The sequence below is a fragment of the Epargyreus clarus genome, unplaced genomic scaffold (assembly GCF_041222505.1).
Source record: "Epargyreus clarus isolate Ecla_fem2 unplaced genomic scaffold, WU_Ecla_fem_2.2 ptg000003l, whole genome shotgun sequence".
NCBI lineage: Eukaryota > Metazoa > Arthropoda > Insecta > Lepidoptera > Hesperiidae > Epargyreus > Epargyreus clarus.
In genome coordinates this window covers 18,695,894-18,723,037 of record NW_027332211.1, presented here as the reverse complement: position 1 = coordinate 18,723,037, position 27,144 = coordinate 18,695,894, and the positions used below count along the sequence as shown (strand labels likewise).

The 27,144-nt window shown below is 48.0% G+C and overlaps 3 protein-coding genes across 3 annotated transcripts; 1 reads left to right on the top strand and 2 right to left on the bottom strand.

Moving 5' to 3' along the window:
* Positions 1-246: 246 nt before the first annotated feature.
* LOC140756491 (leucine carboxyl methyltransferase 1) lies at positions 247-6,490 on the top strand. Its single transcript, XM_073092006.1, has 3 exons — positions 247-654; positions 4,789-4,972; positions 5,074-6,490. The coding sequence occupies exons 1-3, from the start codon at positions 436-438 to the stop codon at positions 5,622-5,624; spliced, it is 954 nt and encodes a 317-aa protein (XP_072948107.1). The 5' UTR covers positions 247-435; the 3' UTR covers positions 5,625-6,490.
* Positions 6,443-10,795, bottom strand: IntS9 (integrator complex subunit 9). Its single transcript, XM_073091998.1, has 6 exons — positions 10,595-10,795; positions 9,608-9,810; positions 8,974-9,286; positions 7,616-8,189; positions 7,102-7,541; positions 6,443-6,946 (listed from the first exon to the last, which is right to left on the bottom strand). The coding sequence occupies exons 1-6, from the start codon at positions 10,793-10,795 to the stop codon at positions 6,749-6,751; spliced, it is 1,929 nt and encodes a 642-aa protein (XP_072948099.1). The 3' UTR covers positions 6,443-6,748.
* Positions 10,796-17,437: 6,642 nt separating this feature from the next.
* LOC140748547 (uncharacterized) lies at positions 17,438-21,844 on the bottom strand. Its single transcript, XM_073081363.1, has one exon. It carries the CDS (start codon positions 21,842-21,844, stop codon positions 17,438-17,440), a length of 4,407 nt encoding a protein of 1,468 aa, XP_072937464.1.
* Positions 21,845-27,144: the final 5,300 nt, after the last annotated feature.

Here is a 27,144-nt window from a genome sequence, read left to right as displayed (position 1 = left end):
ATATAACATCTCTATATTTGGTTTTCTGGATAAAAATAATAAAACGCTACTTCTGCTTTATAGTGCAGTCGGGTTTTTTAGTTTTTTAATTAATTACTTGTTACTTACATACATACTGTAGATGGAGAGGACTGTATTTCGATGCCGATTTGGGATCTCGATTTAAAACTCTTACATATTAAAGGTTAATAAGAACATAGGCAAAAAAGAAAGAATCCATGGATGGGAAGCAAAGTTATAAAACTTTTATAGCTGTCAGCTGTCATACCTATTTGATTGATAAATTGCACCTCTTGAGAACGTATTTTGTTTATCGAAAAATTGGTAAAAATCTTCAACGCCCATAAAAAATTAATACGCAAGTACAGGCGAAATTTTTTACTGGCAATGTTATGGTAAATACCTGATCACCTAATCGTTAGACTTACGGTCAAGATGAATAACATAATTTCGTGGACTGCCGAAGACGAAGCCATCATCGCGACCAACACGGACGCTACGGAGTGCAAGCGATGCGCCGTCGAGCTGGGCTATTGGAAGGATGACTATATTAAATTCTTTGCCAAGCATACCGACAGAAAAGCCCCAGAAATTAACCGAGGTTATTATGCTAGAGTCAAGGCGATGGAGATGTTTATACATCAATTTTTGGAGGTGAGCGATTAAAACCTATATAAAATAAATATCGCTTTTATATTTTTTAATGATAAACAATTTTTATTTTTGTTTTGACTAAGAATTAATATTAAAATTAATCTATACGTTATTTGGTATTAGTATGGATCGAAAATATCGAAGTCACAAATTATTTGAAGTATAGATTATTATTATTTAAATATTTTGTTTTATCAAGAAATGTGATAATGTCTTGAATATGGAAACACCATATACATACATGTCTATGGGAACCATCAAATGTTAATACATCTTATATATAAAATTCTCATGTCACAATGTTAGTTGATCCATCATACTCCTCCAAAAGGGCTTTACCGATTTTCATAAAATTTTATATGCATGTTCAGTAGGTTTGAGAATCTGCTACTATCTATTTTTCATACCCCTAAGTGATAAGGGTTAGTATCCTAGTACCTTGGTGCTTCACATTGCAGCAATTCTATCTCCTCTAGGAATACATGTCAGTATGGGTGAGCACCCAGTCGGCGGGCAGTGAATGTGCTAGAGCTAGCACGTTCACCGCCTACTACCTCGGTTGCCCGGTTGAGAAAATGTATCTAAAGTTTAAAGCAATAAAACCATTCCGAGGTGCCCCTCGGCGCGTCTGTGCGTTTTCGGTACAAACAATGGGCTCACTATTGCACCTTGGGCACTCGGGTATAGGAATAAGGAAATTGTATAGAAACTCGCATGCACGTGTGGGGCACACAGAGATAGTGTAATAAACGCACAGACACATTTGGGGCAGTGAACGTGTTAAGTGCTTATCTTGGGAGGGATTTGTTAACTTTGAATAAACATTTTTGAATTTGATAGGCCATTGATTGAGGAAGATATGTTAATTGATTAAATTTATCTAGAAAAGAAATTCAGCTTGACTCGTTTAACCTACGGAGTTTTATATAATATGTAGGCAACAATTTTATGATTATCATAAGATAACTGAACAATTTTAAAGCTGGCACTCATGGATAGAGTGTTGTAGAAATATCTGTAAATTGTAATGTATTTAAAAAAAAATATGTTGAAACTTGACATTTTGATTAAGAGGTCTAAGGTTTGAATTCCAGGCAAACATTTCTAATTTTTCAAAGTTATTTATGTATTAGATATTGATTACCTCTTGCCTTTCTGTTATATTTTTCAAAAGTGTGTTTAGTCTATTATACCAATTTGCTACAGGCCAGTGCCTAGACTATGACCGAATGGTCTTTCCCCTGGGAAAATATCAGAGCTTAGTAGTGAGTCAATAATGGGTTGATGACTCAAAAATATGGGGCTGTGAAGTGTGTGTGTGTGTGTATTAGGTGGAGCGAAATTCCTTTTTTTTTTATTTTTGAAAATGTAATAGTGACGAAAAGATGTCTTGATGGTTAAAACTAAAGTATGTAAAATATTATTCCAATCAGATAAGAGTAAGAGCCTCCGCCAAGTCAATGAACTTTTAAAAATATTCATTTTTGGTGTATACTTTGTAGATTACAGCTGAAGGTATCTATAACTTTTTTAACAATTTATGCTATTTTAATCACTTTATTTTATAGAGCATCCACAAATAAAACAATAATAATTTTGTGTAGTGTCATTATAAAAATGCAGTGGGAGAGCATTTGTTAAGCAAAACTTACAAATTAAGTCATTTTAATTGTTTACATACGCCAGTGACTCTTATTTTCATGTCTTCTTTTTTCGTTAAAATATGTTTACACTGCTGGTGCCCGCGGCTTCGCCCGCATTTTAAAGAAATGATATGACATACATAAAATAGAAATTTTGTACCTTCATTGGAATGACAGTGGTGCCATCTGTAAAAAATTGGTCTTACCAACTCAATTGATCAAATGCATAGTTTCCGATTCTATAAAATATATAAAGACAAATATTCATTTTTATATAAATGGATAGATGGTCGTCTAACATGGATAAGTAAAGTAACTGTAGGTAAATTATGAAAAAAATCGAATTATGATCTTCTGGGTTGAAAGATCGATTTACGGAATGGATCCATTACTGGAGATCGATTAAAATAATCGATTTTTTTGGTTCAAAAGATCGATTCTCCGATTAATCGATCTCAGATCGCCATCCGTAGTTCCCGTGGGATTTCCGGGATAAAAACTATCCTATGTCCTTTCTCGGGTGTCAGACTATCTTTGTACACAATTCCATTCAAATCGGTTCAGTGGTTTAGGCGTGAAGAAGAGACAACCAGACAGACAGACAGAGTTACTCTTCTCTTATTATAAATACGTAACTGATGTATGTATATATTCACTTTTTGTTGAAATAATTAAAATAAAGAAGGGATATTATGCCTGTGTATGAAGATGTTTTATGAAATTTTATCAATGGAAGAGACGCCGGTTAAAATCGCGACAAGAAATTCTTGCAAATCATCATTTACGGATATTGCAGGCGTAGTTGTTTCCAGCATAGAATAAATATGACGTGTAGACCCAATTTCTACTGAAAGTCGAACAAAAGTGATGCAAAAGTTAAAAGCTTACATACATAATACCTTAGATGAAAAATGTTCTTAAAATACATTAAAATACTTTCCAAAGAACTATTATAGAATTTTTGGAATACAAGAGAAGTTCCCCTTAATATACCTCCTACCAAATGCTATTATTTCGATCCATCTGGTTGTCCAAAAGAGGAAGGTACCCAGAAAGGAATAAAAGATTTTTGTTGGATCCATAGATTAGTACTTATCTATGGTTGGATCAAAGAACGTCGCTGCCAATGATCATTGGAAAAGTAGATATCTATTACAAAAAGTTTACAAAACATCTTAGAAACCGACTTTCCAACTTGGTACAGATATACTGTGTTCTTTAAAACATTGTTTTGTATAATGTAATAGCAGATATTTCTGTTATAGACCGTCATAGGTTGCGTGGTGACATGATAATTAACACGAAAGAGTATTGAGAAGACCTTTTGCTTCAGATATCAGCATTGCATTTTGACAGAAGGAAAGATATTTTTTTTAATATATTGGATAAAATATGGAATAAATATAGGCAAACAGTCCTTAAAGAACATATTTTGCTAGTAAGAGAACCCAGATCATTTACACCAGTTACGCAGCTCTGATTCTGTTTTAACCAAAGGAATAGGGAGTGCCATCGGCGGCTATTTTGCCCATGCAATAATTCCTCAAGAGGATATTGTAACTATTGACTTAGGGGTAACTATTTATAATACAGGTAAATATGGTGGGAGTTACCCAATTATTACAAGAGCGACTATACATCATTTGCTTTTCCACCATAATGGTTGTACTTCTGGACCGGGGTCCTACGCAGCCATATCACATCTAAGCATCATGTGAACTTGTCGAGAGAGCCGAAAATGATTACAATAGATTCATCTAAATTATTGTGCCTGAAATGAATCCATTGACTTAATAAAAAGAAAAGTAGTCTCGATAAAAAAAGACCAAATTTGAGACAAAAACAGATTTTAGGGTATAATTATTAAATTTTATATACCTATTTTAAAGCTCTTTGTTTACATGTTAATGGTAATAAAAGTTGTATCATATTCTCTTACTTTTGCACCTTTTTTGCAATTATTAAAAAAATATTTCCAAATTTTTTTTAGCCTTTGTAAGTAAATAGATATTTTTTACTTTTTCTCAATTTTTGACAGCAAGGCGGAGGCATAAGATGTCATCCAAATAATTTGAAAAATATCACAGTTTAATCTCTTAGTATGATACATCTTTCCCGCACTATTAGAACTCCAATGTAAAAAAAAAATCCCATACAATGTAGCTCCACCCTAGTGTGTATGTTTTTAAAATGTATTTTAACATAATAATACGAGGTGACTGGTCTCAATTGTGGAAGTCACATAAGGAGTCTGCTTGTATGTGTTAATAACAATTTTCTAGTTCCAGTTATTTTTCTATTAATGAATGGATCCAAATACACAATATAGTCAATATTTTACCTTGGTAAAGAAATATTTCTGTATAGAAATACAAATTAATAGGACGGCTATGCCACTGTTATTTTTTGTTCGACTTTGCCATGCCCCCAGTTAATTCTACTATACTTGAGGGAATTTATATGGTCCATAATTAAATTTGTTGAATTACAGAGATGTGGCACAAAGTGTCAAATCATAAACTTGGGTTGCGGATTCGACACATTGTATTGGCGCCTCAAGGATACCACTCAGGCTGTGAGCAATTTTATCGAGCTAGATTTTCCATCAGTTACGGCCAAGAAGTGTCACATCATCAAGCGTAACAAGCAATTACTCGAGAAGATATGCAAGGAAGGTGAGATAGAAACAATCAACCGATACATTCTTTATTTATCCTTCCATTTTCCATTAACATCGTCCCAGCGAAGTATCTCAACGCTCGCGTCCGGTCCGCAGACGGCGAGGTGATGATCCGGTCGGGCGACCTGCACTCCGACGGGTACCACCTGCTGGGCTGCGACCTGCGCTGCCTGGGCGAGGTGCGGCGCAAGCTGGCGGCCGGCGGCGCCACGGACGCGCCCGCGCTGCTGCTGGCCGAGTGCGTGCTGGTGTACCTGCGGCCCGACGCGGCCGCCGCGCTGCTGCAGCACCTGGCCGCCGCCTTCCCGCGCTGCGTGCTGCTGGTGTACGAGCAGTGCAACCTGGGCGACAAGTTCGGCGAGGTGATGCTGCGCAACCTGAACGCGCGCGGCTGCGCGCTGGCCGGCGAGCGCCTGTGCCGCGCGCCCGCCGCGCAGGCCGAGCGCATGCGCGCCGCCGGCTTCGACGCCGCGCGCGCCTGGGACATGGAGGTCGTGTGGCGCGCGCTGCCCGAGGACGACCGCGCGCGCGTCGAGGCGCTGGAGATGCTGGACGAGCGCGAGCTGCTGCTGCAGCTCAACTCGCACTACGCGCTCACGGTGGCCACGCGCGGCGACCTCTTCGCCGACCTCGACATCAACGCCTAGGCGCCCGGCCGCATGCGAATCTTACGATTATTGTCCTTGTGTGGCATTTTTTTAAATCATCTCTGAGTATTTTCAATAAGATCACGAGTACTACAGTGCAAAATTCTACCATTTTAATGTGTACTCGCTTGATGTCAGTTTATCTCATTCTATGCTTTTGGTATTTAAGACCGAAAACTCCTTGCAGGTGGATGCATAATACCGTTTTATGATATTTTGTGTGATATGTGTACTTCGTTATGAGGTAATAGATTTTGAAAGTATTATATAGTATACATAGTTGGGCATGTAGTGCCGGCACACTCTGGAGTAATTTGTATGAATACTCAACTCAAGCTAAAAGTCACTGTAGACGTTTTTTTATTAACCAAACTTTTAGACATTGGAAGATTTCTTGTGTAAAATTTAATATTATGTACCATACTCGCTATCCTATAGTTTTTATATAGATTTGTTTTTTAAACCACATAATGGGAAAGTTATTTATTTCAGTAATGTGCATTTCTTGGTTGTAGTACCTTGGAACCATTTCCATATTTAGGTAGATTATGATAAATAATAATAAAATATCTAATATTATTTTAACAAAGTATTCTTTCATCACACCATTTATGTTAAAATATATTACTAGAGTTCGACAATCGTATCGTGGGAAAGGAAGAATGTATATTTAAACGTTAAATATTGTTATTTTTAATGATCGCTTTTTTTGTTGTCACGGTCGCTTGAGGAGAGATATGTAGGATGTATGAGGAGAGATATGGAGTTGAGATATGTAGGACGGACACCGCCCCAAGATTGGAATTTATCATTACTAATAAGCGTTAATAAATATTTATTTATGATATAAATGGCGAATCGATAAACGTTTGTTTCATTTCTATCTTCTTCCATAGCACATATGCCACCATCTCCTCGACGACGCACAGGTTACGGGGTTGCAAACGTGCGGATTTCGCGTCGAAAGTGGTCCGGGCGAGGCCGCCATTTCAGCTACATATTTTATTCATTGCCGAGCTTAGAAATCCGCGAGGCAAAAAATTGATCTCTCTATCATTACGAACGGGCCGGATCGGACGTAAAGGGTGGATCGAGGCGAAGTCGGGCGGGCGGTCGGGCGGGAGCTAGATGTGCGGCAGCGCGGCGGCCAGCGCGCGGCGCACGGCGTCCCGCGCCTCGCGGCCCTCGCAGAACACGTGCGTGGCGTGCCGCTCCACGTGCAGCAGCGCGTCGTGCCGCGGCAGGTGCACGATGCAGCCGTCCGCGCCCGCCTCCACGCGCGCCTCGCCCACGCCCTCGCGCGCCAGCGCGCGCACCAGGGCCTGCGGAAAGTTTTCAATCTGGGACCGATGCGAGCTTCGGTGCTCACGATCGATGGATCGTTCCACGACCGTTATCGATTTTCGGATGAAACGCGACACGTTTCATCCGAAAAGTGAGAGGTTCGAGGTCGGAGAGGGTCGCGCGAGGGACGTACCTCGACGTCGAGCGAGCTCCAGTGCAGGCGCGGCGCGGGCGCGGGCTCGGGCGGCGGCAGCAGCGTGAGGCGCGCGTCGCGCACGCGCAGCGCGGCCACCAGCGGCGCGGCGCGCAGGCCGGCGCGCAGCTCGCGCGGCGCGGCGCGCGCGGCCAGCTCGCCGCACAGCTCGGCGCGCGCCCAGCCGCGCCGCACGCCGGCCGCGCGCCAGCCGCCGCGCCGCACCACCAGCGTGGGCACGTCGCCGCCCACGTGCGCGCGCGCGCCGCCGCCCGCCGCCGGCGCGTACTGCTCGGGCAGCGCCAGCTCGCGCGGCCGCAGCTCGCGCACCAGCTTGGTCGCCTGCGCGTAGTTGAGCGACGTGTCGATCGGGCAGTGGAACGCCTTCATGCTCAGCGGCTGGAACGGCGCCAGCGCCTCCGCGTGCGGGAAGTCCGGCTCTGAAAGCGGGGAGAGCGTCAGCTCGTCTGCGGCGGGGGAGGGAGGCGGGCGCTCGGTCGAGACGCGGCCGTACCGGTGAAGATGATGGCGTGCGCGGGGTTGCCCGCCCAGAGCTCGACGAGGTGCACGGCGGCGCCGAAGCGCAGGCTCGGGTGGCCGCAGAACACGACGCAGGGCTGGCGGAAGTCGGCGCTGAAGGCGTCGTCGTGCAGCGAGCGCGCGTGGCGCAGGCGGCCGGCGCGCGCGAGCGCCGCGTGCGGGAAGGGCTCCTCGGGCAGGTACACGCGCGCCTGCTTGCCCACCGAGACCCACTCGGCGAGGATGTTGCTGTAGGCCAGCGAGGAGTCGGCCACGGGCGACACGACGTACAGCGGCACGTGCTGCAGGCCGGCGCCCTCGAGGTGCGCCGAGAGGCACTCGAGCAGGTCGTAGAGCACGCCGCTGGGGTAGACGGGGCAGAGTACGGAGCCGCCGGCGCGCAGCGTGACGGTGACGTGCACGCAGAGGTCGCCGAGCATGTGGTCGGGGTTGTGCGCCGGCGTCTGCGTGAGCGCGGCGAGCACCAGCAGGTCGGCGCCGCGCAGGGCCGCCTGGTTGATGGGGCGCGGGTGCGTGGTCAGCGTGCTGGAGCCGGACACGTACGCCACCTGCCGTCCCGACACACTCGCTTATGCCCTGTTCGCTTTGCTGATTACACATACATAATTATTATACAATAATTAATATACAATATTATATAATTATTATACAATAATAATTATGCTTTTATAATAAAAAACATCTGTAGTCGAATATCATGTAAATATTAGGTTACGACGTAAACCATGTCCAAACTGACGTGAATCAGTGATATCAGATCATAAATAATTCTAAGTGCAAGCGTGGGGTGCATTTTACTGCGGTTAATAACTATTATCTCATAGATAATTGCCAAAAGCATGATTGTAACATTTAAAATATCAAGCACTCCATGCTTTTTACTCTGAATTAAATAATTATTTTAATAACGTACGTTTTATTTTGAGGCAATTAACAGACGGTCAGAGGGACAAACAGTGAAGGCTTAATAATAGGGTTCCTTTTACCCTTTGGATACGGAACCCTAAAAAAGGTCTCGTAAATCGGCAACCTCCAAGTTTGGTCTATTTAGTTCTTTGGACATGTAGGCAGTGTCACGATGAGACTCTTTATTGCTTACTTTCTAAAAACCCCTATTTATGTCATGTGAATATATATTTTTATTATATATTTTATTATATATTATTTAGTTAAATCGATCTCTCGCTGACTTTTTATAACACAAATATGTTGCCATTAAATGGAGATTCAGATTAAGATTCAAAAAAATAGCTGCTGATCGTCGATCGCGTAAATTCGAAACCGAAAACTTTCGGCGCTCGTCTCGAGGGAGAGCATCGATTAGGGGAGAACCTTCTCGTGCGCGGAGCGCAGCACCCAGTTGGCGGAGCCGAGGCAGAAGCCGGAGCTGACGGCGGTGGCGTCGAGCGCGCCGTAGATGTCGACGCGCTCGTCGTAGCCCACCACGCGCACGCGGGCCAGCGCGCGCGCCAGCGCCGCCGGCGAGAACAGGCGGCGCCACGCGCGCGGCCGCTGCGCCAGCGCCAGCGGCGGCGGCAGCAGGTGCAGCAGCTCCTTCCAGCGCCGCGCCGCGCCCGCCGCGCCGCCCGCGCCGCCCGCCCCGCCCGCCGCCGACAGCCACTCCGCCAGCTCCTCCAGGTAGAACCTGCCGATTGGGTTTTTATCTGATATACTGAGTTGATAAAGAAAAATTACGACGTCTTCCACGAGTAACGGTCGGGCTGAAAATTACGAACTAAAACAAGATCTTTTTGTAAGAATGTAACGTGAACATATTGATTAATTGTAAATCCCCCAGTATGCAAAATATTATAATCTTGATGATTTTATATGTATATTTTTATATACTATATATGTACCTTATTAAACGAATTTAAAGCTACAATTTCATACATTTATTTTAAGCCCTCTCATACAATATTAAAATATCCGTACAAAACAGAAGCAATAAAAATTATATAATTACCTGCCAATTTGTAGGGTGGGCTCAGTAGCATAAACCTGTCCCTTGAAACCTGTGTCCTCGGTGATGAAGGGCAAAGCTAGCATACAGGTATAGTTGGAGATAAGAATCACATCCAATTGTGAAAAATCCACCACTTTGTCCAAAGGTGGGCAGAACTCTGGAATGCTGTCCACAAACACCTTGCCACAACATTCTTTCAGTTCCTATAAAATAACATATTTGTATACTAATTTGGAGTTCATATTGAAGAAAAACTCATCCAAACAAACTTTCTCATTGTAAACTGGAACATTGGACTATATTTCACTGAGCTACTGTGCCAATGTCAGCATAACCCCTGTCTGTTGTCTTAGTTTTTACAATAACTTCTATGTGCTTCTTGAACAAAGTGACATATAAATCTGAATTGCAACTGGAATCAACTGAAAAAAGGTAACTCAACCTTGCAGGCTACTTTCACTAGAAATATGCAGTTTCCAAAAATAACAATCTGGAAAAACTAGTGTCCATTGATAACGCTTCACAAACATTTGAGTGTTTTTTTTTAAATATTTCTTAGGTATGCAGATATCCTCACTATGTCTTCCTTCATTGTTAAAGCAAGTGATCATTAATTTCGAATATTTATAATCTGCGTGTACACACTCATAGAATAATGAAGCTATTGAAGGTTTCATTTTTACTAGTAACAAATATTTGTTTAAAAATTAATGAAAAATTACGTTTATAATTTTTCATTGAGTTGTAGACATTATTATTACGAACAGAGTGAATAAAGAAAATTTAAAGTAAGGTTGGGATTGTTTCTTCCTGGAATAAGTCATCAAATGTCTATTGTAACATCTGTGATGCTATAATATTATAGACAACATTATTTATCATTATAAGCAAATTTGATTGGAATTAAATTAATGTATACTATAGAAAGAAAGGGCATTAATAGAGAACATAAGTATGAAATTACAAAAAGCAAATAATGAAAAGTACCCCTTCTAGAAGCGGGTCATTGATATGTGGAGGTGTGAAGTTTGGCAAGGAGGCCAGGCGCGTGCTGGGCACCGGCGGCAGCGGCAGGAAGTTGAGCACCGAGTGCGCCGACAGCCCGCAGTCCAGCATGATCAGCAGCTCCTTGAACGACAGCACGAAGCACGGCTTGGCCGCGTCGCTACTCAGACAATACTGAAACATATTCCACCACATTTCATAATAATATTTTTAATAATGAGTGCCCATTTTATCGCATAGACTTTATTCCTGTTGTTATAATACCTAAGAGTACATGTAAAGAGCACACTTACCAGCTTCATTTCTATATGATATATGTAATTTCGGCGAATTACGTTAATTGTTATGTTTCATTTCAAAAGTTATGCGGTTTTAAAATGAAGTCTGTTAAAAACCGACAGGCAATCTTCCAGCCAAATGTACTTAACATCACACAACAGATTTTTGTGTTATAAAAATAAACATAACCTAAGTAGAACCTAAATAGTATATTATTACTTTCTGTTTTTCGTTAAACAACACATGCGATGTTTAGATATTTGCTTTATGTCGAGTCGAGTTTGAGATACGTATTTTATGACATTGACAATTAGTGATGTCAATGTCAAAATGCGAAATTTTGGCTATGGCGTATACATACGCTCAGCCAAGAACAAATAATATTGATAAAGTACAAGTCGCACTCACACATGGAGGCCTCCGTACCACCGTACCGTACCACGTATGAAGGTGGTAGAACCCTTTGTGGTTCGACTCCGGCGGCACCACCGCCACACCTATTTCTACCTAATAACAGCAGTGTTAGGCGCTGCTGTGTTCCGGTTTGAAGGGTGTGGTAAGGGAGACAGACTTTTCCGAGGTGTTCCAGCTTAGTCCTCAGGGGTAGCGGCGCATCTGTGGCCGACCTCAGGTAGGAATACCTAATCCAATCAATCTGAGGTTGATTACAGATGTCCATGGGCGGCAGTAGCCACTTACCATCAGGTGGACTGCATGCTCGTCTGCTACTCTTATATTATAAAAAAAAAAAAAAAAAACCAATTGGCTACTTGACACTTTTTGGGAAAGTGTTTTAATGAATTAGTATACGTATTGTGAGGTCCAAGGTGCCGAATAAAAGACGTGGTTGTTTCTTCGAATGTGGACTGTATTTATTTTTCTTTCTTTACAAAGCGTGCTTCTTCGTTGGAGGCGTCGGAGGGAATGAATTTATACAATTTTTTTTTTTTTTTTTTTTTTTGGCGCCCAGATGTAGGTGGAAAAAGGGCTGACCCTCTACGGAGAGGGAGGAGCAAAAAATGCGTCCAAGCACTTACAGGCCGCGACGGCCGGTGCCTGCGTCGTGTGGGGCTGACTGAAAGGTCCTCCTGAAGGGAGGACCATCCCACTAAAAACTCCTTTAAGGCATTCGTCCAAGGGGACCGTACAGCCGACATCGGATAGCGACCTCTCGTTTGCGGAGCGAGAGGCGCTAGCGGCGCTCCCTAGAGAGCTACCGCTGGATAGATGACACTGAAGGTGTCAACGTATCATGAATAAGATTAGAATCGTCGGGAAGACGATTCTCTATGGAGAGTTGTACGCCCCTGTGGGCGGCCAGAAGATTCTCCACATCGGTGGAGAGTTTGTTAGGAGCGTCGGTCAAGATATTTCTTGGCCGACGGCAATTGTAACGGGTAGGAAGAGGGGCAGCATAGTCCGCTGCACCCTTGATTAAGGGGTTGGGATGGTTTTCTGAGCGGTCAAAGAACGCTTCAGAGAATTGTCTGAGGACTTGTTGTATTGGAGCGAGCTCCAGGTCGCGGTGGAGGTCAGCGTTTCTGACATACCAGGGGGCATTAAGTGCCCGACGACAAAAGAGATTTTGTATGACCTGGAGTTTGTCTAGGATGGTGGGATTCGCGTGAGCGAAGACTGGAGAGGCGTATGTTAACACCGGTCGAATGCAAACCTTATACAGCGTTCGCTTATTCCTGGCTGACAACTTGCTGTGTCTGCCAATCATGGCGTTGAGGCGGCTCATGTAAGAGCGGGCGGTATGGGTGACCTTAGAGACGTGGGGTCTAAAGGTGAGGCCCGGGTCAAGGGTAACTCCTAGGTATTTTACTGTGGGCCTCCATGGAATGGGGGCCCCAAGTAATTTGACGGAGGGCAGGTTGTTTAAACGCCTGCGTTTGTGGTCGAAGCGCATTGCGGAGCTTTTCTCCGCATTGACTTCGATGCGCCATTTCCTAAACCAATCTCCTAACTCGTTGACCGAGCGTTGGAGTTTGGCGAGGACAGATGACTCCTTTTGCCCTTGGATGTAAAGGGCGGTGTCATCGGCGAAGAGTGAGAGCTGCACCCCATTTTTGGGGATAGGAATATCGTTGGAGTACGATATGAATAATGTAGGAGCGAGCACTGAGCCTTGAGGGACTCCGGCTGTTACGGGGCGTGGGGGAGAGAGGATACCTTCGTGCCTGTAGCGGAAGGTTCTGTCCTGAAGGTAGGAAGCCACGATGCGGACTAGGCGATCAGGAAGACCAGAATGGTATAGCTTGTATACCAGTCCTCCATGCCAGACTTTGTCAAAAGCCTTGGCGACGTCGAAGAAGACTGCTAGTGTCTTGTTACGTCTTGGATAAAACCCGCTTGTGATGTACTCGACAATGCGGTGGACTTGTTGGGGGCACGAGTGCTGGAGGCGAAAGCCAAATTGGTGAGGAATGATGAGTGGGGGAGCATCTATTGGGAAGAGGTGCCCTCTTATGTGAACGAGGATCACCCGTTCGAAAACCTTGCCCATTGCATTGAGGAGGCTAATGGGGCGGTGGTTGGAGGGAATATGTTTCGGTTTCCCAGGCTTGGGAATACCGATAACTGTTGCTGTCTTCCAGGCTGTTGGAAAGAAGCTGAGATCGAGGCAGGCATTGAAGATAATGACCAGAAGGGTCAGTGCCTGCTCGGGGAAGTGTTTGAGCGCCAGGTTGGAGATACCATCCGGACCTGGGGCTTTACGAGGTTTCAAACCGCGGATGACGGTCCGGACCTCGTCTGTAGTGATTTTAATGGGAGCAGAGGTGACAGGGAGAGAGATCTTTTTAAGGACCTCCTCCTCCACCTTGTGAATGTGGATAGGGTCGCACGGTTGAGTGCTGGGGGAGCACTGCGCAGCGATGCTATCTGCGAAGCATTCGGCCTTCTCAGCGTCTTCGAAGGCTATGCTGCCGTCGGGGCGCGTGAGAGGGGGAGTGCTTGAGAAGGCTTCGGTACGAAATCGTCTAGCGATTTTGTAGAATGCCTTATGAGAAGGTTGGATATCCTCCATGAGAGAGTTCCAGTTGGAGTCCCTCATTTCGGCTAGCCGGGATCTGACTTTCCTTTGGAGGGCGTTCGCGCGCCTCCTAAGGACAGGGGTGGGATACTTGGCGGCCCATCTGAGGGCTGCGTTTTTAGTTTGGATTAGCTTCCTGACCTCGCGAGGTAGTTTGCGGTTCGGGACCTCTACCACCTTCGCGTTGTCATGAAGCGAAGTCTGAACTAGCTGGGTGAGTGAGTTCACCGTACTGTCTATTTTCTCCGAGCTAACAAGGTAGTCTGGGGGAATAGTATACGGTGAATCGGGGGCCTCTATGGCCGAGATGAGAGATTTCTCGTACCCTTCCCAATTAGTGAAGGTTTTCGAGGAGGTATGGGGAGTTGGATCATAGGGACCTAACTGTAAAGAGACTGGACGATGGTCTGAGCCCAGATCGTCCAGTGTTTCGATCGCTCTTGTATTGAGCGCGACGCCTTTAAGGAGGGCGAAATCCAGCACGTCGGGTTCTTGGTCTTCCCGATCGGGGTAGTGGGTAGGCGCTGTTGGAGAGAAGATATCAAAGTCCAGTGCGCGGGAAATGGTTAAGAGTTTCTTACCGTTGGTGTTAGTCAGACGACTGTTCCAAACGGTATGTTTGCAATTGAAATCTCCAAATAGTACGACAGAGTCTCCGAGCGAGAGGAGGGCCTCCAAGTCGCTTTGGAGAGGGGCTTTATTGGCGGGGAGGTAAATTGAGGCTATGATCAGGGACGGGTGTCCTGTCATGCCTAATTTGCATATGGTGGCTTCCATATTGGTGAGCTTGGGTGTTTCCAGAGGGGTGCAATGGAAGGATCTCTTGTAGTAGATGGCAGTGCCTCCGCCACGACGGTCGTCGGCTCTGTCATTACGTACAAGCGCGTAAGAGGGGAGACTTACGCCTTTAAGGGAGGGCTTGAGGAAAGTTTCCTGAACTAGCAACAGGTCGATATCCCTGTTGCGGACGAACTCTTTGAGTTCGGGAATGCAAGGCTTAAGACCTCGTGCATTGAAGGAGATAAGCGAGACGCCTTTAGGTTTTTGACGACCGGGATGAAGGGGTTGAGTATGAACGTTACTCATTGAATGGACTTGAACAACGCTAGGTGTTCAGAGTAGATTGCGATGCGCTCCGCCTGGCTGGCGTTACGCATCTTTTGCGAGACGAGTATGATCTCGTCGAGGTTCACGCCCTTAACGCAGTCCTTAAGGAACATGATGTGTTCCCTTACCGATGCGTCTTGGGTGGGACGGGGAGTGGGAGTGGCCTTAGGGGCCGGGGTTGGTGGGGCGGTCGCGGGTGCGACTTTCCTCCAACTCATGGGAGCGGTTGGGGTTTTGGAGGCCCCTAGCCGCGGGAAATTGGTCGAATTGACCGGAGGTGGGCCTGCTTTCGAGGGCTGCTTTTTAGCAACCTTTTTTTGAGCGGGACGGGGGGCTTTAGGGCAGCCACGGTAGTTAGCCGGGTGCCCTGAAGTGGTGCATAGCACGCAGGCAGGAGGGGACTCGTCTTCACGAGTTCTCTTGCACTCACGTGTGGCGTGGGGTTCTAGGCACTTGACGCACCTTGGGGGGGCAGTGCAGTTCGCCGCTGCATGGCCGTAGAGCTGGCAGCGGTGGCACTGGGCAGGGTAGCCACGCTTGTTAGGTGGTTCCACCTCGATCTCAGAAAGGCCACAGATTGTGAGCTCCTTCTCCTTGAAAATGTCCTTGGAGGACGGGGTCTTGGCTAGAATGGCCAGGGCTAGAGGGTATTTGACCCCGTTGCGGTTGTACAACTTGTGTACACCTTCCACGGGGAACCCTTGGTTGACTAGATCCGTTAGGATTTCGTCGGTGGGAAGCTCGTAGGGGAGACCCCTAAGGACCGCTTTGATTTTGCGGTCCTCTTCTAAAGCGTACGTGTGGTACGGGAGTTGAAGGTGAGTTAGGAGCCTAATGAGGCTCCTGAAGTCCTCGGTGGTGGGGCATGAAACGCGAATAGAGTCGCGAAGGTTACGTGCCTTGGTGTAGTGGATCTGTTTTTCCACTAGGGTTTTAGAGAAGTCGGACCATTTCGACTTATCTCTGAAGAAAATGTGTGGGGGCGGTTTGCACTTGGCAAGTGCCGGTTCGCAGCGTGTGGCTGGCTTGGCGGGCTTAGCCGCGGGGGTTGAGCTCTGGGGCTCGGTGGAGGCTTTTGGCAAAATTTATACAAAAAAAATGCCTCTTTATATTTGTTTCGCGCGCGCCACAGGTGCGCGCGACCTTGCGAGGGGGCCTGTCCGAGTGAGATAGCACGATCTGTCGGACGGAGACAGCAATAGGCCTCTCGCTCTATCTTATGTCTATCCCTTTCACTTATTTATATCATTCTTTATTGCTTATACATAAATTACACATACAACATCTTATAATATAAACAAAACACATTAAAACTAATATAAATTCCAATAGGGATACTTAATACTAACACTTCGAAATATAAGGCAATTATACAAAATTAAAAAAGAGATGAGACTGAGACTAAGTGTCCGTTACATTCTCCCCCCGGCGAAGACCTTCGAAGCCTAACTATCTACCGGGAGGACGATTAGTCTGCATACAGGACGTCTAAATATACCACCTTTCGTCCGTACCTCCGCGCTTCGTACCACACCATCTGGTCCCGTATACACATGCTCTACTAAGCCACGGGGCCATACGTTTCGTGGGAGTAATCCATCGGCTATTATAACTACGTCGCCCGGCTTCACGTTGCTCCTATTATTCCTGTTATCACCCCGAGGTGCTAGCGTAGGTAGATATTCACTAATCCACCGCTTCCAGAATATATCGGCTAACGCCTGTGCAGCCCTCCATGCGCGCCTATCGGCTACCGCACAATTTCCTACAAAGGGAAGGCCCACCGCCGATCCTAGCAAGAAGTGATTAGGAGTCAACGCTTCCGGGTCGTCCGCGTTCACGGGTACGTGAGTTAAAGGCCTAGAATTTATCGTATGCTCTATCTCTGTGGTAAGCGTCGCGAGTATCTCTTCTTTAGGTGCCCTATCAGTAAGTGTTACTAACATTGCGCTTTTAACGCTCCTTATCATACGTTCCCAGGCCCCACCTTGGTTAGGGGCTCCGGGGTCAATGAACCTCCAGTCCATATGTTTTCTAAGTGCGAACTTTTCTATCTCAGGGAGCCACTCGCGATATGCCCTTCTAAGTTCGACATCCGCTCCGTGAAAGTTAGTCCCGTTATCTGACACCATGGTATGCGGCATACCTCGTCGCGCGGCCATACGCCTTATCGCCATTATCGCGGATTCCGTACTAAGGCTCGCTATCAATTCTATGTGAATACCGCGCGTCACTAAACAGGTAAATAACATTCCCCAACGCTTTTCCCTACGCCTACCTATTGTCACCCACATAGGTCCGTAGCAATCGACGCCGCAATATGAAAACGGTCGCGTATACGACTGCAGTCGCAGAGCCGGCAGATCTCCTTTGACTGGGTCTAACGGTGCCGCCCGGCGGGCTTAGCACATTACACAATCGCTTATCACAGTTCGCACCGCGGGTCGTAACCGTAACACCCAGAATTTCCGCCTAATGTTATTTACTAACTGCTCTCTCCCCGAGTGATTGCTATGAACATGCTCGCGTCTGATATACAACCTGACTAGGTGGCTCGAACCGTCCAGTATTGGAGGGTTCTTGCGTTGCGCGGGTATGTTTGCCGCGTCTATCCTACCATTCAATCTAACTATCCCGTCTTCATCGTAAACGGGGTCTAACTTAAATAGTCGACTCGATCTGTCGACGTGCTTTCCCTGTCTTAATCTCGCTATCTCACTCTCAAAGCTGTGAGATTGCGCTTGCATAATTATCAGGCGTTCCGCCTCTCTAATATGCTTAATGCCTAAGCTAGCCGCCCTTTTCCTACACTTATCTACGAATAGCAATACATAAGAGAGCGCACGCACTAACCGATCGTATGAGGAGAACCTTTCTATCTCAATTAAGCTATCCCGGGACGTTGTATGCGTCACTAAAGCTTCCGTCACTTGTAATGGCAATGTGCATTCAACTGGCCAACGTTCCTCGCTCTCGCACAGGAACGGAGGGCCGGTGTACCATCTTGACGAGCTGCTTAACTGAGTGTTACCCGCCCGCGTCGCGTCATCGGCTACGTTCAACGCGGTGGGAACCCACTTCCATTGTTCGGTGCGTGTCGCCTCTGCTATTTCACTCAGACGGTGAGCTACGTAAGGCGTATACCTATTTGCGTCGTTCCTAATCCATGACAGCACCGTCTTCGAATCTGACCACAAATATACTACCGCATCCTTCCATGGATGCTTACTTATTACGTCTGTAGCTAGCCTAGAACCTATTACCGCCGCCTGAAGCTCCATACGGGGTATACTCTGAGCTTTCAAGGGGGCGACCTTCGCCTTTCCCGCCACTAATGCTAACTTTACCTTACCCGATGCATTCCTAAAACGCCAATAAGCTACCGCTGCGTATGCTTGTTCGCTCGCATCGCAGAACACGTGCAACTGCCTATCCACTATCGAGTCGCGCGTGTCATAACATCTCGGTACTCTAAGGTCGGCTATACATTTTAGGTCAGCTTGCCATTCGGCGAACGCAGTGGCCTGCTCGTGCGGAAGGGACTCGTCCCACCCTATTTTTTCGCGCCATAATTCCTGTAGTAATATTTTCGCCGTAATCGTATATGGACTTAACAAGCCTAGCGGATCGAATATTGACATCACCACTCCTAATGCTTCGCGCTTTGTGGGAGTCCGCGTTAGGTTTTTTACGTCTTCCGGTACCCTATGCATTTCAGTGTTAAAGCCAAGTTCGTCGTACCTAGGTAACCATAATACACCCAACGCTTTGTCGCACAAATGCGCGTTCGTGGCGAGCTCCTTCGGAGCGTGCGCGCGGGACTCCGTGGGTACGTCCGACAATATTGCCTCGCGATTCGAACTCCAACCGGCCAACTCGAAACCGGCTTGCGCGTGCACGTGGCGCACTTCGCTTATCGTGCGCGCGGCTTCCTCTTCAGAGTCGAAACTATCGATCCAATCGTCCATGTACGTACTACCAGTAATCGCGTCGTACGCGAGCGGATATGCGTCTTTAAACTCCGTCGCGTTCATATCGCGAATACTATGCGCTAAAAAGGGTGAGCTACGAGCTCCGAATATCATAGACGACATTACATACTTCTGTGGGGGGTTCTTACGGTCGTCGCCCCGCCACAGGAATTGCTGCGCTACGCGGTCCTCTTTCCTAATCTTAACTTGTAAGAACATTTCGCGTATATCAGCTGTTAGTGCTACCCGTCTCGCTCTAAACCCGAACAAAATCCCGTTTAGAGATTGTAACAAATCCGGGCCATCTAGCAATACATCGTTAAGGCACTTCTCGTTCGCTCGCGCCGCGGCGTCGAACACTAGCCTTAGCTTCCCCGGTTTGTTCGGGTTAGTGACGGCGAAGTGGGGTAAATACCATTCCCTATCGCTACTAACATACTGACCCATATTGGGTTCCGCGTAACCCTTATCTAACAGTGCGTTTACCTGCCTCGTATAGGCTTCCTTGAATGCGGGCGACTTGTCCATCTTTCGCTCGATTCCTTGTAAACGCCTACATGCCATACTGTAACTCGGCGGTAGGGTCACGTCATCGCTGACCCAAGGCAGACCTACCTCGAATCGTCCATTTACGCGCTTGGCCGTCTGTTTAGTAATGCTAACAGCTCGCGTCTCACTAGGTATGGGCTTGCGGTTCGGCGTAATGCCTATTGCGTCAATGTCGTAGTGGGCTTTGACTAAATCGCTCAGCTGATCGTCCGTATGCGCGTGCTTGATGCACTGTTGTTGAGTGCGCACATGGAGGACCATGGCCCTCTCTACCACGACGCTGCGCGGAACTGACCCATGCAAAACCCATCCTAACTGAGTCAACGACGCGGCCGGCTGTTTTTTATTCCCAGTTACTAATTTACGCGATACTATCAAATGCCAATTATCCGCGCCTATCAATACACGAGGCTTTGCGTTTGCGTAACACACTACGTCCCTAGGTATTCTCTTTAAATGAGGATACTTTAAGAAATCCCTTTCTATGCTCTGATTTCCTAATGTGAGGTTCCTAACCGTACGAGCTTTAATTTCGTGCGAGTGGCCGTTCTGTCCTCTCACTCTCATGCACACGACGCGACTACCGGGTTCCTGTTGACTGGAGGTAGCTCCCACGATGTTAAGGGCTCTGATAGGGCCTCGAGCTCCTATGGAGGCCGCTATCTCCTCGTCAACTAAGGTTATTGTCGAACCCTCGTCTAATAGCGCGTGTGTGTGCACCTCCCGGCCGTTACTACCCTTAAGGGTAACCGGGCACACTTTGAGTAGGACTTGTATTTTATCGGTAGGCATATGTGCCGATGCCGCCGTGACCGACTCGACCCCGCTCTCCTCACAACCTATGTTCCGCGGACTAGTGTGTAATAACGCGTGGTGTGGTCTCCTACATTCGTCTACACCGCAATTTTTACTCCTACATGCGAACTTCCTGTGTCTACTATCTAAACACCTAAAACAAATACGCGCGTCCTTTGCCCATTCCCATCTTTGTTGTACCGACATAGCCGCTATTTTATCGCATACATACGTCCGGTGTCCAGCTCCGCAGCAGAGGCATTCTATCCGCCCCGTCTTACTGGGACCCTCTGCTGTAGCATACACCGGCTTGCGAATTTCCGACCGTTTTTGTATAGGTCGCGGTTGTACAATACGTTGCACGGGACGCGTATTTGTTATGGCAACCCTATCGTGCGAAAATTGAATTGCCCTGTCCGCTTCTCGCATAAGAAAGCTCGCTAACCTACCCAACTCAGATTGCGATTCCTCCCTGCTTTCGTATGCGTAGTCATACCACTTACTTTTTAAATGGGGACTTAACTTCTCACTGATTGTTCGCGGCAGTCTAGGATCCGTATCCTTACCTTGTGGGTCTATGCTTTCAATTACTGTTACCACATTTTGGACCTTGACCGCGAACATGTTTAACTCGTTCGCCGTGGAACCTACGCTAGGTAATCTAAGTACCTCGTTCACCGCCTGGTCTATAATTGCCCCCGGTCGGCCGAAACACTGCTCGAGTGTACGCAGTATTTGTGTAGGTTCCGTGGCAGAGTACAATAGGGCCGACACGGCCTGCCTGGCCTCCCCCCGTAAGCATGCCCTCAACCTAGCTAAGTTTTCTGATGGCGACATGTGGTAGAGCGCCGTTGAGTCCCTCATCGCGGCCTTGAAGGGTAACCACTCCCTCGGGTCCCCGTCGAAAATAGGTAATTCTTGCGTTTGCCGCGACGAAGGTCGACCTCGAGACATATTCTCTAGCGCGAAAACTAACCTGTCTACCACATCGTCCTTGGCCGCCGTCGGCGCCTTAGCTATTGGCTCGCTATTATGTATTGGTTGGCCCGGCTCCAATATTACTTCGCGGACCGTGTCTACCTCGTGCCGCTCCCCCCGTGGTTGACTCTCATTCAACCAGGTTTCGACGCGCTTCTCATTCGCCCTACGTTGGTTGCCTACACTTTCCCTATCAGTTTCCTCGCGGGACGTGACCTTATCTATCGCTATTTGCTTCTCCATTATTTCCGCTTCTAACCGCAACTGCCTATACCGTATTTCTAGAAGACGCTTTTCTGCTTCTAGTTCGCTTCGCCTAATATCGGTAGAACGTTGAGAGCACACCGATTGTGCGTCTAACGCGGGTTGCGCGGTTGTATGAAACGGTTCCCTAGCACTCGCGGATCCAGATGGTGGCACGTTTCGCGTCGGCTCGGAAGGTGATGCGGGCGCATCCGTAAATGCCCGCGCCTCGGCTAACTTTCTCCTAGTTACTGGTGGGCTGCACGTTGTCATCGTAGCGGCTCTTGCTTGCCCCTAACACTATACCTAATTCCTAACAATCCCTAACAATCCCTATCAATCCCTAACAATCCCTAACAGTCCCTAACGGTCCGTCGGGAGGTACTAGCTCGCAAGCTAGTGTTCGCTCCTTCCGGGATGGATAGGTGGGGTTGGGTATAGGTGGGGTTCTCCCAGCAGAGGGGATGTGCAGTTAACGGGGTGCTCGGCAACCGGCTGGAATGTCCGGTTGCCGAGCCCCGCACCACAGATCCCTTACTGGCGAGAAAGTGCTATTCGGTCGACGCTTTTTGACCGGTGGTGTCGCACAATGCACCACACCGCCCTGAGGCGTTAACTCTGCCTTAAAACCGTTTGACACCGTTAGGTGGTTATAAGACAGAGCCGCGGGTAAACCGCGTTCAGACCCGTGGACTCGTTGACCGTAGAGCTGTGTAGTCGCTGACGTTAGGCGCCCAGGCTACGTTGCTCGCAGTGGTCCGTAGAGCTGTGTAGTCGCTGACACGAAGTGCCCAAGCTACGTTGCTCGCAGAGGTGTCCTGGCTACGCTGCCCGGAGAGGCGTCCTGGCTGTGCTGCTCGAGGAGGCGTCCTGGCTATGCTGCTCGTAGCGGTGTCTGGATTCCCGTTGCCTCGATGCCTTGATGCCTTGATGCGCTGCTTCCAATCCGGCACTCGATGGACCAGAAATTGTGAGGTCCAAGGTGCCGAATAAAAGACGTGGTTGTTTCTTCGAATGTGGACTGTATTTATTTTTCTTTCTTTACAAAGCGTGCTTCTTCGTTGGAGGCGTCGGAGGGAATGAATTTATACAATTTTTTTTTTTTTTTTTTTTTTTTTTGGCGCCCGGATATTAGGTGGAAAAAGGGCTGACCCTCTACGGAGAGGGAGGAGCAAAAAATGCGTCCAAGCACTTACAGGCCGCGACGGCCGGTGCCTGCGTCGTGTGGGGCTGACTGAAAGGACCTCCTGAAGGGAGGACCATCCCACTAAAAACTCCTTTAAGGCATTCGTCCAAGGGGACCGTACAGCCGACATCGGATAGCGACCTCTCGTTTGCGGAGCGAGAGGCGCTAGCGGCGCTCCCTAGAGAGCTACCGCTGGATAGATGACACTGAAGGTGTCAACGTATCATGAATAAGATTAGAATCGTCGGGAAGACGATTCTCTATGGAGAGTTGTACGCCCCTGTGGGCGGCCAGAAGATTCTCCACATCGGTGGAGAGTTTGTTAGGAGCGTCGGTCAAGATATTTCTTGGCCGACGGCAATTGTAACGGGTAGGAAGAGGGGCAGCATAGTCCGCTGCACCCTTGATTAAGGGGTTGGAATGGTTTTCTGAGCGGTCAAAGAACGCTTCAGAGAATTGTCTGAGGACTTGTTGTATTGGAGCGAGCTCCAGGTCGCGGTGGAGGTCAGCGTTTCTGACATACCAGGGGGCATTAAGTGCCCGACGACAAAAGAGATTTTGTATGACCTGGAGTTTGTCTAGGATGGTGGGATTCGCGTGAGCGAAGACTGGAGAGGCGTATGTTAACACCGGTCGAATGCAAACCTTATACAGCGTTCGCTTATTCCTGGCTGACAACTTGCTGTGTCTGCCAATCATGGCGTTGAGGCGGCTCATGTAAGAGCGGGCGGTATGGGTGACCTTAGAGACGTGGGGTCTAAAGGTGAGGCCCGGGTCAAGGGTAACTCCTAGGTATTTTACTGTGGGCCTCCATGGAATGGGGGCCCCAAGTAATTTGACGGAGGGCAGGTTGTTTAAGCGCCTGCGTTTGTGGTCGAAGCGCATTGCGGAGCTTTTCTCCGCATTGACTTCGATGCGCCATTTCCTAAACCAATCTCCTAACTCGTTGACCGAGCGTTGGAGTTTGGCGAGGACAGATGACTCCTTTTGCCCTTGGATGTAAAGGGCGGTGTCATCGGCGAAGAGTGAGAGCTGCACCCCATTTTTGGGGATAGGAATATCGTTGGAGTACGATATGAATAATGTAGGAGCGAGCACTGAGCCTTGAGGGACTCCGGCTGTTACGGGGCGTGGTGAAGAGAGGATACCTTCGTGCCTGTAGCGGAAGGTTCTGTCCTGAAGGTAGGAAGCCACGATGCGGACTAGGCGATCAGGAAGACCAGAATGGTATAGCTTGTATACCAGTCCTCCATGCCAGACTTTGTCAAAAGCCTTGGCGACGTCGAAGAAGACTGCTAGTGTCTTGTTACGTCTTGGATAAAACCCGCTTGTGATGTACTCGACAATGCGGTGGACTTGTTGGGGGCACGAGTGCTGGAGGCGGAAGCCAAATTGGTGAGGAATGATGAGAGGGGGAGCATCTATTGGGAAGAGGTGCCCTCTTATGTGAACGAGGATCACCCGTTCGAAAACCTTGCCCATTGCATTGAGGAGGCTAATGGGGCGGTGGTTGGAGGGAATATGTTTCGGTTTCCCAGGCTTGGGAATACCGATAACTGTTGCTGTCTTCCAGGCTGTTGGAAAGAAGCTGAGATCGAGGCAGGCATTGAAGATAATGACCAGAAGGGTCAGTGCCTGCTCGGGGAAGTGTTTGAGCGCCAGGTTGGAGATACCATCCGGACCTGGGGCTTTACGAGGTTTCAAACCGCGGATGACGGTCCGGACCTCGTCTGTAGTGATTTTAATGGGGGCAGAGGTGACAGGGAGAGAGATCTTTTTAAGGACCTCCTCCTCCACCTTGTGAATGTGGATAGGGTCGCACGGTTGAGTGCTGGGGGAGCACTGCGCAGCGATGCTATCTGCGAAGCATTCGGCCTTCTCAGCGTCTTCGAAGGCTATGCTGCCGTCGGGACGCGTGAGAGGGGGAGTGCTTGAGAAGGCTTCGGTACGAAATCGTCTAGCGATTTTGTAGAATGCCTTATGAGAAGGTTGGATATCCTCCATGAGAGAGTTCCAGTTGGAGTCCCTCATTTCGGCTAGCCGGGATCTGACTTTCCTTTGGAGGGCGTTAGCGCGCCTCCTAAGGACAGGGGTGGGATACTTGGCGGCCCATCTGAGGGCTGCGTTTTTGGTTTGGATTAGCTTCCTGACCTCGCGAGGTAGTTTGCGGTTCGGGACCTCTACCACCTTCGCGTTGTCATGAAGCGAAGTCTGAACTAGCTGGGTGAGTGAGTTCACCGTACTGTCTATTTTCTCCGAGCTAACAAGGTAGTCTGGGGGAATAGTATACGGTGAATCGGGGGCCTCTATGGCCGAGGTGAGAGATTTCTCGTACCCTTCCCAATTAGTGAAGGTTTTCGAGGAGGTATGGGGAGTTGGATCATAGGGACCTAACTGTAGAGAGACTGGACGATGGTCTGAGCCCAGATCGTCCAGTGTTTCGATCGCTCTTGTATTGAGCGCGACGCCTTTAAGGAGGGCGAAATCCAGCACGTCGGGTTCTTGGTCTTCCCGATCGGGGTAGTGGGTTGGCGCTGTTGGAGAGAAGATATCAAAGTCCAGTGCGCGGGAAATGGTTAAGAGTTTCTTACCGTTGGTGTTAGTCAGACGACTGTTCCAAACGGTATGTTTGCAATTGAAATCTCCAAATAGTACGACAGAGTCTCCGAGCGAGAGGAGGGCCTCCAAGTCGCTTTGGAGAGGGGCTTTATTGGCGGGGAGGTAAATTGAGGCTATGATCAGGGACGGGTGTCCTGTCATGCCTAATTTGCATATGGTGGCTTCCATATTGGTGAGCTTGGGTGTTTCCAGAGGGGTGCAATGGAAGGATCTCTTGTAGTAGATGGCAGTGCCTCCGCCACGACGGTCGTCGGCTCTGTCATTACGTACAAGCGCGTAAGAGGGGAGACTTACGCCTTTAAGGGAGGGCTTGAGGAAAGTTTCCTGAACAAGCAACAGGTCGATATCCCTGTTGCGGACGAACTCTTTGAGTTCGGGAATGCAAGGCTTAAGACCTCGTGCATTGAAGGAGGTAAGCGAGACGCCTTTAGGTTTTTGACGACCGGGATGAAGGGGTTGAGTATGAACGTTACTCATTGAATGGACTTGAACAACGCTAAGTGTTCAGAGTAGATTGCGATGCGCTCCGCCTGGCTGGCGTTACGCATCTTTTGCGAGACGAGTATGATCTCGTCGAGGTTCACGCCCTTAACGCAGTCCTTAAGGAACATGATATGTTCCCTTACCGATGCGTCTTGGGTGGGACGGGGAGTGGGAGTGGCCTTAGGGGCCGGGGTTGGTGGGGCGGTCGCGGGTGCGACTTTCCTCCAACTCATGGGAGCGGTTGGGGTTTTGGAGGCCCCTAGCCGCGGGAAATTGGTCGAATTGACCGGAGGTGGGCCTGCTTTCGAGGGCTGCTTTTTAACAACCTTCTTTTGAGCGGGACGGGGGGCTTTAGGGCAGCCACGGTAGTTAGCCGGGTGCCCTGAAGTGGTGCATAGCACGCAGGCAGGAGGGGACTCGTCTTCACGAGTTCTCTTGCACTCACGTGTGGCGTGGGGTTCTAGGCACTTGACGCACCTTGGGGGGGCAGTGCAGTTCGCCGCTGCATGGCCGTAAAGCTGGCAGCGGTGGCACTGGGCAGGGTAGCCACGCTTGTTCGGTGGTTCCACCTTGATCTCAGAAAGGCCACAGATTGTGAGCTCCTTCTCCTTGAAAATGTCCTTGGAGGACGGGGTCTTGGCTAGAATGGCCAGGGCTAGAGGGTATTTGACCCCGTTGCGGTTGTACAACTTGTGTACACCTTCCACGGGGAACCCTTGGTTGACTAGATCCGTTTGGATTTCGTCGGTGGGAAGCTCGTAGGGGAGACCCCTAAGGACCGCTTTGATTTTGCGGTCCTCTTCTAAAGCGTACGTGTGGTACGGGAGTTGAAGGTGAGTTAGGAGCCTAATGAGGCTCCTGAAGTCCTCGGTGGTGGGGCATGAAACGCGAATAGAGTCGCGAAGGTTACGAATTTATACAAAAAAAATGCCTCTTTATATTTGTTTCGCGCGCGCCACAGGTGCGCGCGACCTTGCGAGGGGGCCTGTCCGAGTGAGATAGCACGATCTGTCGGACGGAGACAGCAATAGGCCTCTCGCTCTATCTTATGTCTATCCCTTTCACTTATTTATATCATTCTTTATTGCTTATACATAAATTACACATACAACATCTTATAATATAAACAAAACACATTAAAACTAATATAAATTCCAATAGGGATACTTAATACTAACACTTCGAAATATAAGGCAATTATACAAAATTAAAAAAGAGATGAGACTGAGACTAAGTGTCCGTTACACGTATTATATATGCCTTTCATTGATCACTTTTTCGAAAA

Coding starts and splice junctions, on each gene's coding strand:
- IntS9 (XM_073091998.1), bottom strand. CDS start 10,795: ATGTTTCAGTATTGTCTGAGTAGCGACGCGGCCAAGCCGTGCTTCGTG. Junction 9,287..9,607: donor CCCACCCTACAAATTGGCAG/GTAATTATATAA, acceptor CCCAATCGGCAG/GTTCTACCTGGAGGAGCTGG. Junction 7,542..7,615: donor GCACGCCATCATCTTCACCG/GTACGGCCGCGT, acceptor CCCCGCTTTCAG/AGCCGGACTTCCCGCACGCG.
- LOC140756491 (XM_073092006.1), top strand. CDS start 436: ATGAATAACATAATTTCGTGGACTGCCGAAGACGAAGCCATCATCGCG. Junction 655..4,788: donor TTATACATCAATTTTTGGAG/GTGAGCGATTAA, acceptor GTTGAATTACAG/AGATGTGGCACAAAGTGTCA. Junction 4,973..5,073: donor CGAGAAGATATGCAAGGAAG/GTGAGATAGAAA, acceptor TCCGGTCCGCAG/ACGGCGAGGTGATGATCCGG.
- LOC140748547 (XM_073081363.1), bottom strand. CDS start 21,844: ATGACAACGTGCAGCCCACCAGTAACTAGGAGAAAGTTAGCCGAGGCG.